The 13814-nt window shown below is 52.8% G+C and overlaps 1 protein-coding gene across 1 annotated transcript in view; it reads left to right on the forward strand.

Moving 5' to 3' along the window:
* Positions 1-996: 996 nt before the first annotated feature.
* Positions 997-13814, forward strand: part of MEGF6 (multiple EGF like domains 6) — a 77203-nt gene continuing 64385 nt past the window's right edge. The window contains exons 1-4 of the mRNA XM_035344703.1: positions 997-1758; positions 3403-3537; positions 6114-6223; positions 12030-12134. Of these exons, the coding sequence (XP_035200594.1) occupies positions 1673-1758; positions 3403-3537; positions 6114-6223; positions 12030-12134 (436 nt within the window). The 5' untranslated portion in view covers positions 997-1672. The remainder of the gene's footprint in view (positions 1759-3402; positions 3538-6113; positions 6224-12029; positions 12135-13814) is intronic.

Here is a 13814-nt window from a genome sequence, read left to right on the forward strand (position 1 = left end):
AGATATCACAGCTCTCTATCACACGCAGAGCGTGTGTTTATCATAACTCGGGTTCTCTGTTCCATCAGCCCGACGTGATGCTTTGCTGCTCGGGCAGGATGCTGTGGGTCCCGTCCTTTTCAGCGCTGCTCAGAGCAGAACTGAGGTGTACGTGGTGTTTCCTCTGCTTGTTTGCGAGGGTAAGAGCATGGGATTGTGCAAGGCTAATTGTGACCCTCAGAACAACTCTCCCTCAGCAAGAGAACTGGTGGGATCCCTGAGCGGGAGGAGAGCCGCACCGCAGCGCTGCCACCCGGTGCCCCTTGCCTCCCGTGGTGTCGGCCACCTCATCCATCCGTCCTGGAAGGGAGAAGACCGACCAGACTCCTGGCAGCTCTTCAGGCCTCGCCGTGTTTGCAAAGAGCGGTGGTAACTCCACCAATGCTCCTGGTAGGTTTTTGGGGTGGAGATGTTCGGAGGAGAGCGGAGTGGGGCTGGGGAGAGGGACCCCTGCTATGAGCCACCTGAGCTTAGGCAGGTCTGGGTCATTTTGCAGTCACCCAGCTGCAGTAAAATCCACGTCCACTCCTCTTTTTGTGCTTTTCCCTTCAGAGCGGAGAGCTGGAGAGGAGCAGGCAGGTAGCTGTTTAATCCTGCTCCCCAGCTCCCTCTGCCCAGTTCAAGCCCCCCGAGGCACTGGTCCCTCAGCAGTGCCCTTCCAGCGCTGCGCCTTCCCTGACCCCTGCACGCAGAGCACAGCTTCCTCGGGAAGAGATCAGATTTGTTTTCAGTTGGAGCCTGTAGGAAGAGTAAATCTTTGCAGGATGCCTTAGATTGGCTGGAAAGGGCTTTGGGATGGTGCGTATAGAAGTTGCCCTTGGTAGTGCAAAAGGGCTGTTGGGGAAACAAACCCACACCGGTCGTGCTGCGGTTCCGCAGGGTTCCCCCTCCTCTGGTGGGGCTGGACGCAGCTGGTGGGAGGGATTTGTGGCTGTCAGCAAGACAAGAAAGGAGAGCATGTGAGCGAGAGGAGCTAGACCTGGGAAAGCAGGAGGGAAGTTTAGCTGCTCAGTGGAAACGCCGGGGAGCTGCTGGCTCCGGCTCCGGGGGAAGAAGGAGGGAAGGAAGGATGGCGGCGGCCCCGCAGGTGGGCTGAGCGAGCACACCGCCTGCTGCTGGGGTAGCCCTCGGGGTTTGGTGCCTGGGGGACACCCCGAGGAGCACCCCACCTCGTCCCATCCCCTGCTGGGTGCCGGGTGCGCGCTGCCTCGCCGCGTGGCGCGGGACCACAGAGCAGCAAAACCCCCATGGGGCTTCGCTGCTGGACGGGACCCGGCCCCCGCGAGCCCCCGGGGCTTTGCACCTTGTCAGGAATCCGGCACCAGAAGGAAAAGTCACCTCCGCGCTCCTCGCCACTAGCAGACGAGCACGAGGAGCCAGGTTTGGTTCTGGCAGCAGCCCAGCAGCGATCTGCGTTGTGACCACTTCCCACGGACGGGGGAACGGTGCTGAGCCCACCCCAACGGGAGGAAGCCTCCAGGAGCGATAAATCTGCCCGGTGGAGCCCAGCAGGGATCCCCGCGTGCCGTAGAGTGTTACCCGTCGAGGAACAGGAACCTGCTTGTGTGCTCCAGGTGCCCGCGAGGTTTCCGAGCTCCCACTGGCACCTGGGGAGCAGAGAGGAGCTGGTGCCATGGAGCCTCCTGCGCTCGCCCTGTCCCTCATCCTCGCGCTGGGAGTATCCTCGCTTGCTTCTGGGACCAAACTCCAGCCCTACATGTGAGTAGCAAGGAGAAAACCCGAGGGGGTTTTGTAGGGCAGGGGACTGCCAAGCAGAGGCGAAATGCAAGATTTTAAAATCAAGTGTGAAGGGAGGTGCAGGGAGGGGTTTTGGGGGGTTGTTCTGTGGTTCTTGATCTGGTACCAAATGTACGTAAAGGTACAAAGAAACTTAAAAGTCTGCACAGTCCCAGCTTGTAGAAGGTAATTCGCTGTCTTTGACTGAAGTGTTGCTATTGTGTGAGCACAAGAGGCGATTATTGTGCAAATAGTTTGACCTTTCCTCACAGAGCTGCTGTTTTATTGCACTTTGTGTCTCCTCAGTGCCTGTTTCTTTCCCCCCCTTTTCCTGTTACTCCAGGAGCACGTAGTCCTTTCTTTTTAATTGAATTTTACAGTTACAGTTGGGTGTTAATCATTTAGCTTCTTTGGAAAACTTCCTCGCGAGCTTGGTCCCCTGCCAGCAGATGATCTCTGGATGCAGGGGGTTGCTCTCATTCCTTTGGTAAACGAGCCCAGCATTGCGTGGTGCTCTCACGGCAAGCTGCTCCCCCCGAGGTTTTGGACATTTGGGCTTAGGAAAGGGGGAGCGGGGTCCTTTTCAGCAGCTTTGGCACAGTTGCTTTTTCCCCCCATGTCAGGGATTTCGTGCCTCTGCTTTGACAAGCACTTTTAGGATTCTTGGACGAGGCACTGGAGATGAGATGTGTGCCAAAGTGTCAGAGAAAAGAAAACGCCAGCCGCTGGAAAGTGCTGCCCCTTCCCATAGGCACCACTGACGATGCCTGTGGCACACAGACCCGCTCTTTGGGGACACAAAAGCCCTCCTCCACTGTGACAAATTGCACCGAGCATCGCTGCTGCCAAGGTTTTGGAGGCGCAGAGGGCTCGGGGGCAAGGCATGTAGGTACCAGCAAAGGGTACCCAGGGAGGGCAGCGCCGTGTGGAGCCACGTGTGGGCTGAGCGGGGAGGCTGCAGAGCCCTGCCAAGGGGGAATGTGCCGGGGTCCCAGGGGCATTTCTGGGCTTGCTGCAGCAGTGTCACCGAGTGTCCCGGAGCAGTGAGATGCCAGCTGTGAACTCGAGTCTCCACCACGTCCAAGTTACTTCGTTCAACCTTTTATTTTTGTGGAAACGCACAGTCCCCTGGGGGGAGTTTGTAGCAACAGAAGCACTCCCAGGTAATGAATAGCCTGTAACATTAATTCAGGGACAAATATTCTCTTTTTTTGTCCTTAAAACTACTGACTCGTATTTGCAGAGGAAGAGCTAGGATTAGGAAAGAAATACAGCACAAACGCTGCTTTCCTGCTACTTTTTCTCTGACTCAGCATCCACCTGTGAAACACCAGGTTGTGCTGCGCCCTTGGCAGCTCTCCAGTGTGTCACAGCTCCATGCCCCGAACAAAAACACACCGCTGGGCTCGCTCCTGTCCCCGGGGGAGCTGGCTGCCTGCTGCCTGCCCGACCTGGGAGGAGGATGATGTTGGTGCCAGGCGCTCTGCCCGGCGGCTCTCAGTTCCCCACCATGATTTACCCACCACACATGGCCAGGGATGTTCCCGCTGTCCCTGGGAATGCCATGGGGCGGCAGAGCCGGTGCTGCCACGGCTGCAGCCCCACGCCGCTGTCTCTCTGTGCCAGGCCACACGTCTGCGCGGAGCCGGAGCTGGCGCTGGTGGGGCGGCGGGAGCCCTGCGCCCGGGCACACGCCCGCACCGTCAGGGTGTGGAGGCAGGACTGCGTGGGACGGCGCTGGTGCACGGGCTACGAGCGCAGGTAGGTGCTCCGCCGTGGCGGCCTCGTGCTGTAGCGTCGTGCTGCTCGGTGATAACACCACCGAGGAACTCGCGCTGGTGCCGTGGGGGGGGCAGAGCTGCACTTTCCCGTGCCAGAGAGGAGCCCGTTGGGCAGCCACTGCAGGGCTCCGCAAAGCCGTGCTTCAGCCCCCGCAGCCGGCTGCTCCTCGCCAAAAACTGAGCAGCAAATTGCTGCAGTTGTTCAGGTAATTGGGGTTTCGTTTCTGAGCTGGGCAGCAAGGAGGGGCTGCAGGGGGAGGGCATGTGCAGCAGCACGAGCCTTCACCTTTCCTTCCCTCCACAGCAGCCAAACAGCTGTGTCCCCCATTTCCCCCTGCCCTCCACCTGCTTTCCCGGCCTCATTAAGCAGCCACAAGCCTTTACAATATCACAGGAATGATTTCAAAGAAGCGTCTTGGACTAGAGACAGCTTTTAAGTCTCGAGTTTAGGAATTCTTCCTAACCTGTAATTGCTGGTAATTACCTCGGAGATGATATCTGTGCTGCAAGAATAGGGGAGTGAACAGAGTCCGGCTTTTGGCCGTGTTTAAGAGAGGACTTCGAAATGTAGGTGCCTTGTCTGCTGCCAGTTCAAAGGCTGGGAGCTCTTCAGTCCCAGCTGTCCCTTTAGTCCTTCAATGTATTTTTGACACTGTAAATCAAGGATCTGAAAGGAAGAAGCCTTCTGTTGTGCTTCATTATAAATAGCAGAGCAGCCCCGTGCTAAAACTCAGTTCCTGCCAGTAGGGAGGTGAAGCCTGGAGGTGCTGCAAGGCAGAGCGAGATTTGGCCCGTGGAGTTTTAAAAGCAAGCACGATAAAAGGAACTGCAGCCAAGCTGCCCCCAGGCACGATTTTGCCCCCTGTCCCTCCACTCTAAATGGCTCTGGGGAGCTCCTGGGCCTTGCTTTTTGGGGCTCCTGGCAAAGTGGTGCTTCTGCTGCTGGTTGTGCAGCCTTCCCCAGCGAGGTGACAGCAGGCAGTGACTTTCCTTACCCCCTGGTAACCGAACTTGGGGGGTGACGGCGCTGTCCCTGGGGGTTGGAAGTGGATTTCCCAGCAGCAGGACACAGCAGGAGCTTTTAAGCCTGGGTTCCATTAGTTCTGGCTCATTCAACTTTGTCTGTGCCAGAGACTCCTGAAAACACAAAGGAAAACAGAAACATCGAAGATAGTTTATCTGCTCTGTGGCTCTTTCCAGCCCACAGCATCCAGATACCCGCAGGCAACCGGGGTTGTCAAAATATTTGCAGTTCCTTGAGAACCCCCGGGGGTGAACGTGTCAGGTGGAGCTCACCAAGGCCGTGGAGGTGAGGTTGTTTGGGTGCTGCCGGGGGCAGAAAGCAGCCCAGGGCTCCTCCTGAGCTCTGCGATCTCACCGTGTCCGTTAGACCTGAATGGGTGAGAAAAATTCCCTTTGTGCACACCAGGTAACCCAGTTCCTTGTCTCATGAGGGTCAGGACAAAGAGACCAGCAGGAGCTTCATGCTGCTACGAGGCCACTCATTTTTGTTTCTCATATTCCTTTTTTCTGACAAAGACTGGTTTTAGAGACCCCGTGGTCTATTGTATTTTTCTCCTGGAAGAAAAGTGAAGAATATTTTTTTTCTTTCAGCCTTCTTGACCTCAATCTACCTACAGGTGTTCTCATAGGCTGCATAGCAGAGCTGGGGAACATGTTCCTTTACCCACTTTCTCCTGATTGAAATAGGAAACACAAGGGATTTTTTGAGGATAGAAAAACGCAGTGGTCAGTGTTTTTATTCTTTCTCCAAACTCTCTTGCAATGCCCTTTCCTCATCATTTCTCACCTTATGCAGGAAAGGTGAAAGAGGCTGCTGGCTGCCTTGCAGCCCTTGTGGATCACATTTTCCCTGACCCCACCAGCTCTGCCCCAGCCCCAAGACTTGTCCCTCCTGGCACCCAATGCCACTGTGCTAGCAGACCCTGCTGAGGGCATCCGCATGGACCTGGGCCTGGTGCTGAGCTGCTCTGCTGTCCCAGTGACTGCAAACTGCTTTCTCAGCTGCTTCTGGAACATGAGTATTTCCTTCGTAATTTGTCAACAGCTTGTACAAAAATTTATATCTGCTTTCGTTTTCCTCAGCTGTGCTTCCATATGCTGGTTGGCACAGAAGGGGAGCTGAAGGTTTCCTTCGCGGGAATCAATGGTTCACCGTTATTCAGCTCTGTTTGTAGCAACATTCAGACAAAACCAAACAACGAGAATGAGTTAGGATAAATATTTTCAGTGGACATGTACAGCACATCTGCTTTGCCAAATATTTGTTGTTGTTTGTCTGATTTGCTTTGGTGGAACAGTTTTCATGTTCTGCCAAAGAAGCTTTTTAAAATTCAGCTTCAAAAGTTTTATCTCTGTTTCGATTTTCGCATACACACAACAGCAGAATTCCGGGGGGGAAAAGTGTCGCTTTTATTTATTTATGTTCCAGATCAATCCCTGCTTTCCTGCCCCAGTCAGAGCTACGACCCCTGTTGCCTGCCTCCCCATTCTGCAGGAATTAATGCTGTCCGGGCCGTGTTTGTTCTGTTTCAGGACCGTGTACTACACGGGCTACAGGCAGGTGTACCAGGTGCAGTACCAGACGGCGTACAAATGCTGCCCGGGGTGGTCCCAGCTCGCAGGCGATGCCGGCTGTCTGTACCGTAAGTACCAGCGGCTCTGCTGCGGCTCTCGGTGCCGTCAGCGCTGTCCTTTTGGCTGAGGATGCTCATTTCAAGTCCCGTGCCTCCAGGAAATGCTGCAACAATGTCTTTAAAAGGAACTTTTTGTTGTTGTTTGTTTATGTTTTTTACATTTTATTTATTTGAATCGTGTGTCAGGTTTCCCTCTGGCTCCCCAGCAAGCCCCGTGTTTGCTTTCCGTTTTTGCAGAATTTCCCCCTTGCAGCATGAAAGGGTTTTCAGAGGCGCATTCATTTATCCAGCTGCCAAACGCTATTAAACATTTAAAGCCCAAAGTGGTGATTTAAACAGTGCCATTGGCAGAAGCTCTGGAAAGCTATGATCCAAGTCCTGAGTGGGCTTTTCACTATCCAGCCTCGTAATTGCTGCCTGTGTGACTGTGTGGCGAGGGCTCCTCTGCCCCCCAGTTGCTCTCGCTCAGCGTTTCAAGAGGTTTGTGTGCCAGGTCCCAGTTCTGCTGCTTTTAAGACTGACAGAGCTTGAAAGCCCCCTGCCAGAGGTTAGAGATCCCTGCGCTCCTTCCCTTCCATCTGCTCGCTGCTTTAGCCTAAAGGTGAGTGTTCAGGCCCGGGGGAGCCAGCACGGGTGCCGCAGCATCAGCCTCGGAGCAGGAAGCGAGCTGCCAGCGTGGGTGACATGAAGACACGAAAAAAATTGGAGGCAAAAAATTGGAGGAAAAAAATTGGAGGCAAAGACACAGAACTTGTGGCTTTGGGATTCTGTTGGCTTTTCTGCTCTGTAGTGTTTGCTCTGGTGTAATTCTCTGCAAAGCAGGCACAGAAGCATTTACCTCCCAGCTGTGCGGGGAAGCTGCCATGTGTATTCAGATTTGCATGAGTCAGGCTGTGGATATGCAAATATTCATATACGTGACAATTCTGTGTAGCTATTGTTGAAGACAGAGGCAGCATTATCCTGGTGGGACGTATCCCTGTCTCCCGCTGGGGCTGCAGGGCTTGGTGTGTGCGAGGGGGGCTGCGCTGCTCCCGCCTCCTCCTGCAGCACTGCAGCTGCCTCCAGCTGGGCAATATTTAACTTCAGACTTCGCTTTTGAGACATTGAAAGCCAAATAAAATCTTCCTTTGAATCAGACAAAGGTTTGTCTAGGTGTACATGTAGACAGACGTCGCTGTCAAGGCAGAATCTCATGCATTCCCTGGCGCAGAGCTCTGCGAGTCAGGGTCGGGCTCTGGAGGTGCTCTCCGGCCCGCACCATAGACGAGCAGCTGTCCTTTCAAGTAATAGGCAGGGACACCAACAAAGCACTTGGGATCCGACCTGCCTTGCCATCAGGGGGATGAAAGCTAGCAGTTTCCAGCCCCATTGTAGAAGTGGTTTTGATTGTAATTGACCTACAATATAGGAAAATGGCTCCCGTGCTGGCTGTCCTTTGTTCTGCAGACAGGCTGCCTGCAACTTCCTTGCACTTTTATGCTTGAAGGAAAAGTTTTTTTTTTTAAAAAAAAAAAAGTTTCTAGCAAGCCAATCTTCGTTCTTCCTGTTGAAAAGCCAGTAACCCAACCCTGCTGTGCCGAAGGAAGCGCTGCGGTACCAGCGATGTGCCGTCAGCGAGCAGATACCAACCTCAGGTGAACCCCGCGCTGGGTAGCGGTTTTCCTGCAGGGGAAGCGAGGGATCCCAGCAGGAGCGAAGAGGTGACAAGAGAGTAAAGCTGCTCAGAGCAGGCTCCTGCGAACGGGAGCCAGGGGAGCTCCAGCACACGTGGAGATGAAATGCTGGGACTCTCGGTACCCATTTCATACTGTGGGTGTGACAGGCAAGCCTAAGTTCCCAGGAATTAAACGGGCACCTCAGGTGCAATATGAGCTGTAGGGAGCTCGTCTCTGTGGCCCTCTGCACAGCCAGGGGCTCTTCCAGAGGTTGCCCAGGGTGGGAAGCTCCTGCAGCATCGCCCTGCATCACGTCCCGAGTCGTGCGCAGCCCCACGCACAGGGGCTGGACTGGGGCGAACAGCCCTGGCCGAGCCTCATTGGGAATCTGTGGTTGTGCCCCAGGTCCTGCCCGGCTCCTGCAGGATGGCCGGGGCTGGGATCTGCTGTCATGATCCACAGCCCATCCCGGGGATCTGGTTTCTGTGCCAGCAGATCTCCCATCCAAGGGGCTCGGCACTGCCGGCTGGCGGGGGCGTGATGGCTTTTCCTGCTGGTGGCCAGGCCTCAGTGCGAGCACGGGGACATCTTCCTCTGGGCCCGAAGAGAGCGTAGGAAGGGCTGGCCGAGGAAATGAGTCAGTAAATATTGGTGAAGTGCTGAGGCAGGGAAACACAACCAGCATGCTATTCGTGTTAGCGGATTTTCGGTGCTGGGAGCAGCAGCCACAGGCCCGCCTGCGCTTGCTGTTGTAGCGAAGGGCGGCGAGGTTGTGCCAAATTATGTCAGTGAGATTTGTGGCCCTTCCTACACACCTCCAGAGATCACTGACAGTGCTCCAGCAGCACGGTGGTGGGAAGGCCCTCGCTGCTGACAATTCAATTACAGCGGTCGGGTGCCGTGAGGTGGAACCATTCCAGCGAATATATCTTATCCCTGGTTGTGCTGTGAGCCTTGCAAGACTGCCTTGATGGGCTGAGCATTGCCAGCAAATGGGCACCATGGAGCCAGGCTGGGATTCACTGCCTGAAGTCTATATTTTTGGTGATTAAGGTGAAGGAGTCAGGGAAAACAGAAGAACCTTGCTGTGCAGTTTGATCACTTCATTATTTCTAGTAGTGCTGAGGCTAGAAAGAAGGAAAGAAAACTTAGGATTGTGCTTGCAGATGTGGAGAGTGAGCAAAACTAAAAAGTTGCAGTGCTTCAGGATGTTTTGGAGCACAGCTGGATGCGGGAAGAGCCAATGCCAGGCGCAATGCCATGAGCCCTCTCTGCCTTGCTGTGTAGGAGGAAACACCCCAGGTGTGTGTGATACCAGGCCTGGCACAGCTGGGCAGGGGCTGGTGGTGGTTTCCCAACTTTAAGTGAACTGCACCAGCCAGGCAGGCTGTTTGGTATGGATCACCGCGGTACCTGGGGCTGCACGGCTATGAAAAGTGGCTAAAGCATTAGATCAGGAGATAACTGGCCTTCTGAAGCAACGTTTCATCACTGTCTCATTAGTTTGGGTAGGTGAGTATGTGGACTTCAATGCTGCCTTTGTATTAGTAAAGAATCTTTTTTTTTTGGAGGAGGGATTTGAAAAATCATCAGGTCTTAAAAAAGCCAAGACTGAGGCTTAAGTGTGTTAGCTGTAATGCATCCAAGGCGCAGAGCCCGGGGAGTTCAGGTGTCAGTGGGAAGGGGACTCGGAAGGAGTCTCCCCTATCACCAAGTACAGGGGGTTTAATAGAAAGGTGAGCAGCACGGGGGGAGTAAGAAGAGAAGCCAGTGTTATTGCTGATTTCTCTGGCATAAATGCAAGATACGATATGGAGGAAGCCAGCCCGATCCAATCAGTTTAATCAGGAGGTCCCTCAGTCAGGTACCTTCTGATCTTTTTTGTTTTGGTGTGTTGGAAATGAATAACCTTCCCTCGTGAGGCTGCTCGTCTGGTGGCTTCACAGAGAGGTCAGGTGTCCCCAGGGCTTCTCATGAGAATGCCGTCTGCTCTCTCGGCTTTGAGAAGGTAAAAGAAGCGACAGAGCACACATCGTTAGAAGAGGTGTGTGTCTGTGTAGCAAGGGTGAAAAATTATAGCAGAACTGCAAATTATAGAGTGTCATATTCACCAAAATGTTGACAAAACCTTAATCAGTGCAAACCAGATGGAAAGTGTTGCACAAGACAATGTTGAGATTTAGCACAGAGGGGGAATTAGGAAGTCAATTGTGTTTCTGTAGGAAAAAACAGCGCCAATATTTGATATATGGGGCAATGAGAATAGTGGGAAATTTGGTAATGCGGTTATTAGCTTTCCATGCAGGGCAGGCTGTGGCTGATTGCATTGTGGTGTGAGCTATGTAAATACGTCCCAATGTCCTGCCCAAGGGCTGACCACTACAGAGATCTCACCTCGCACGTGAATTTTCATGCAAGGAGCTGCAGACATGTGATGAGAGCAGCCAGGAGCCCGCAGGGCTCTGCGCTCTGTGTGAGATGTCCTGCAATTTTTGCTTATACAGCAAAATCCCGGAAAATGTTCTTCACCCTTTGCATCTCTGTAAGGACACTGTGCAGGGCTGGAGCTGGGTCATCGGCATGGAGCCCCGCAGGCCTCACCCGGCCCCGTCTGGGCCGCTTGCGCTCTGCTCTGTCTAGTAAATTTGTGTTTCTGAGCCAACAGGCTGAGGGTTGCCAGGTCTGTCTGCTGTAACTTCAGCAACTTGAAATAATTACGGGCTCTGGATCCACAGGACACGAGGGCCTCGAAGCAGGTGACCGTGACAGGGCTGGCAGCAGTGCCGTGTCCCTGCTGGGGCTGCACCAGCAGCACCACCACGGCACAGCACACGGGCACCCTGTGGTGAAAAGGGGAAGGAGAAGAGAGGGTATAGGAATAAAAAATCAAAAAACAAACAAGAGGAGCTGGCCAGCAGCACAGCAGGTCTGTGAACAGAGAAAATTGCCTTGTCCAACGTTTAAGTGGACTGCAAAAGGAAGGTGTTGTGCTGCGTCCTTACACTGTGACTAAGCACGGCACATGTGGCATCGTTTGCTAAAAGCACTTCTGAGATGAGCACTTCCTAGTGGGAAATATAAAACGTTTGCTGCATTTCATGAGTTTTAAGAAGAGTGTTTCATTGGGAAAACTTGTCCCTGATTGTGGCTTTATTGGGATGGTTTGAAAAGGTGGATTTCAAAAGCCTAATTGAGCATTCTCTCTCTCTGTGTACATTTCACACTCCACTGGGTGAGAACAGAGAAATGTGGCTGCTCGGGCTTCCTTACAGTTTAGCTCCATTTCATTCTCTGGTCCACTCAAAAGGTGACACCACGTCTGGATGGCCAGTTCTGTGGGAATGGAAAGTGGCTTCTGGTGCTTTTTTTTCCTTAAGGACGCCTCCAGTTTCAAAGCAATTTACCATTGCTGGTACAAAATTTGGTACAATGCCTCGTGAGTCATTTTCCTGATGATTTTACCCACTTGCTGGCTGGAATTGTGTTGTTTTATGAGTGAGAGGTGAGGTCTGTTGGCTGATGGAGAGCAGCCGTGGGCATTCATCGCCATGCAGGCAGGGCGAAGCATGCGCTGGGGAGCGAGTGAGTTAATTGCACGTTTAATCTCTGGCTCTTGGGGGCAGAAATAATCTGAGCCCTGATGAGAAGGTTAATTAGCTATATCGCTGCCTGCCCACTGCAAGATACGGGGCAATGTCCATTCCGATGCAAGTGGTCTGTCATCCAGCCCTCCACAGGACTGGTTTGTGAGTGTAGTTTAAAATAAAATTGTAAGCCTCCCTGCCTCCAGCCACTCAACCAAGCGAGGTACCAAGCGGTGTTTTTATTGTGCTTCCCATCCGACAGCGTTGGTGTGCTTTGAAGGTGTTACACTGCAGAACGCCCCAGCGAGGTAAGAAGGAGACAGGCGTGAGATTAATTTTGTGCTCACCTGAAAGCCAGCCAGCGCTGGCCTCGAGGTGGGAGCTGTTTGCCTTCCCATGGCACCTCTGTGAGAGGTTTTAGGACAGATGCCCCTCAAAAATGTTCAACGGAACTTTTGTAATTATTCAGGTTTGCTGTGGGGCTCTGGGAACTCAGTCAGAGCGCGGGCATTTTTAAGCATATGTGCACTTCTGATCCTGATCTTCAGAATTATTCTCTCCCTCTCCTTGCAGCTGCCTGCAGTGCTGCAGTTTGTTTCAACGGTGGGAACTGCGTCGAGGGTTCTTCGCAGCTCTGCCACTGCCCCGCTGGCTTCCAAGGCCCTCGCTGCCAGTTTGGTGAGTCGGCTTTTCAAGTTCTTCCTTTGATTTTGGGTCGGAAGTGGAGGGGATAAAGAATGAGGGATGCCCCAATATTATTTTTTTTAATCCTTACTGACCATTGTTTTATCTGCCAAACTCTGATAATCTTCCCTCTACTTTCTTTGGCCACTGTTTGTAAAGTTTGGGGAGTTTGGATGTTTGGAAAGGAAATGCTTATCAGGCCTGCCTGTGAAGCACAGCCCCATCGCTCCGTGCTGCCCTTCACAGCGGGCTGCCCTCAGCAGGGGCTGTGCTGGGGGCCAGGAGGAAGCCAATTCACCTCAGGTCAAACAGAAACTCAGCCCGAGTGAGCCCGGCAAAGGGCTGTCACAGCGGGGGGAAAATAGCTGCGCTCTGCCTAACTGCACAGCTGTATCTTCAGTTAGGTCTAGCTGGGGGCTGCTAAGCTTTATTTAATTAATGTTTGTGCAATACACAAATTCTCTCTTGCAGTCCATCGAGTTTCTTATGTTTGGTAATTCAGAGATGTTCTGATTTGGTAGCAGAACATCTGCATGGCAAGTGACCACCAAGTGGGATGGGCCTGCTGCTCCTGGACTGCTCCTGCCGAGGAGGGCTGGGGGGAACCCTGCCCAAAGCCCCCACCTCGGGGCAGCATCAACTCAGGGGTGCTTAAAAGGCCCGCTAGGCTCATTTAGACAAAGCCCATAAAGAAAGAGGATTCTCTCAATCAGATGTAGACCGTAGGTTGGCCCAAACCTCCTCGATGCTGTTGGCTTTGGGCTGCCTCCACCCCTTGCTCCATGTCATTACCGTGTGTTTGCAGCAGACCCCAAGGCGCTGCGTGTGAGTTTGTGTGCAATGGTCAACAGCCCCTGCCATGCCCGGTGGTGGCACCAGCTCCCAGTTCTGTGACGAACCAAAAAAAAAGGCATCCTGAGCCCATGCATGCAGGTCCTGCAGGTCCTGCCCACGGGACCTCTGTCCCTTGGTGCTCGTGCTCCGTGTCCTCGCTGCCCAGGGCGGTGTCGGCGGTAGTGGTTTCCATTCGGTGAGTTCAGCTGAGATGAAAAGGAGACTGCTTCGTGTAAAAATAATTTTCTGTTTGTTTTGCTTTTTTGCTTTGTTTCTAAAACAGTCAAACTGCAGACATAATAGTAGTGCGAGTCCAAATTATTTATCCACCCCGTGACACTCTCCTGTCTTCAGTTTAAAGCCACGACTTAAAGCATGGATTCTTTCTCTTCCTTTGACCCACGGAGGGAGGGTTGGAGCACAGCTAATTCCCAGAGATGTACATGGTCCCGTACTGCTTAGGCTTAGAGGAGACATTGCGGGGTTTTCCAGGAAGCAAACAGCCCTTAAATTGTCCCTGCATTTTTTTTGTCATAGCTTCTGTCATGCAAATTAATGAAATAAACATCAGATGTCTTCCTGTACAGAACCTGAGAGGTAAAAAACATTTTCACATTTGGAAATGTTCAGCAATTCCCGCAATTATAATGGGTTGCAGCTTTGAGAATAAGGAACACATTTCTGAGACCCCCAAAACATTTTCTTTAAAAGGGAAATGACCAGCTTTTTTGGGAGAGGAAGAAAATGCATCTGTGGGTTTACAAACATCACCCCCTTGGAGGAGGAGCCTGAAGTCAGTGCTTTGGGTCAGACTTGGAAGGACGGGGATTAGGTTTTATT

Source organism: Oxyura jamaicensis, chromosome 21, assembly GCF_011077185.1.
Source record: "Oxyura jamaicensis isolate SHBP4307 breed ruddy duck chromosome 21, BPBGC_Ojam_1.0, whole genome shotgun sequence".
NCBI classification, from domain to species: domain Eukaryota; kingdom Metazoa; phylum Chordata; class Aves; order Anseriformes; family Anatidae; genus Oxyura; species Oxyura jamaicensis.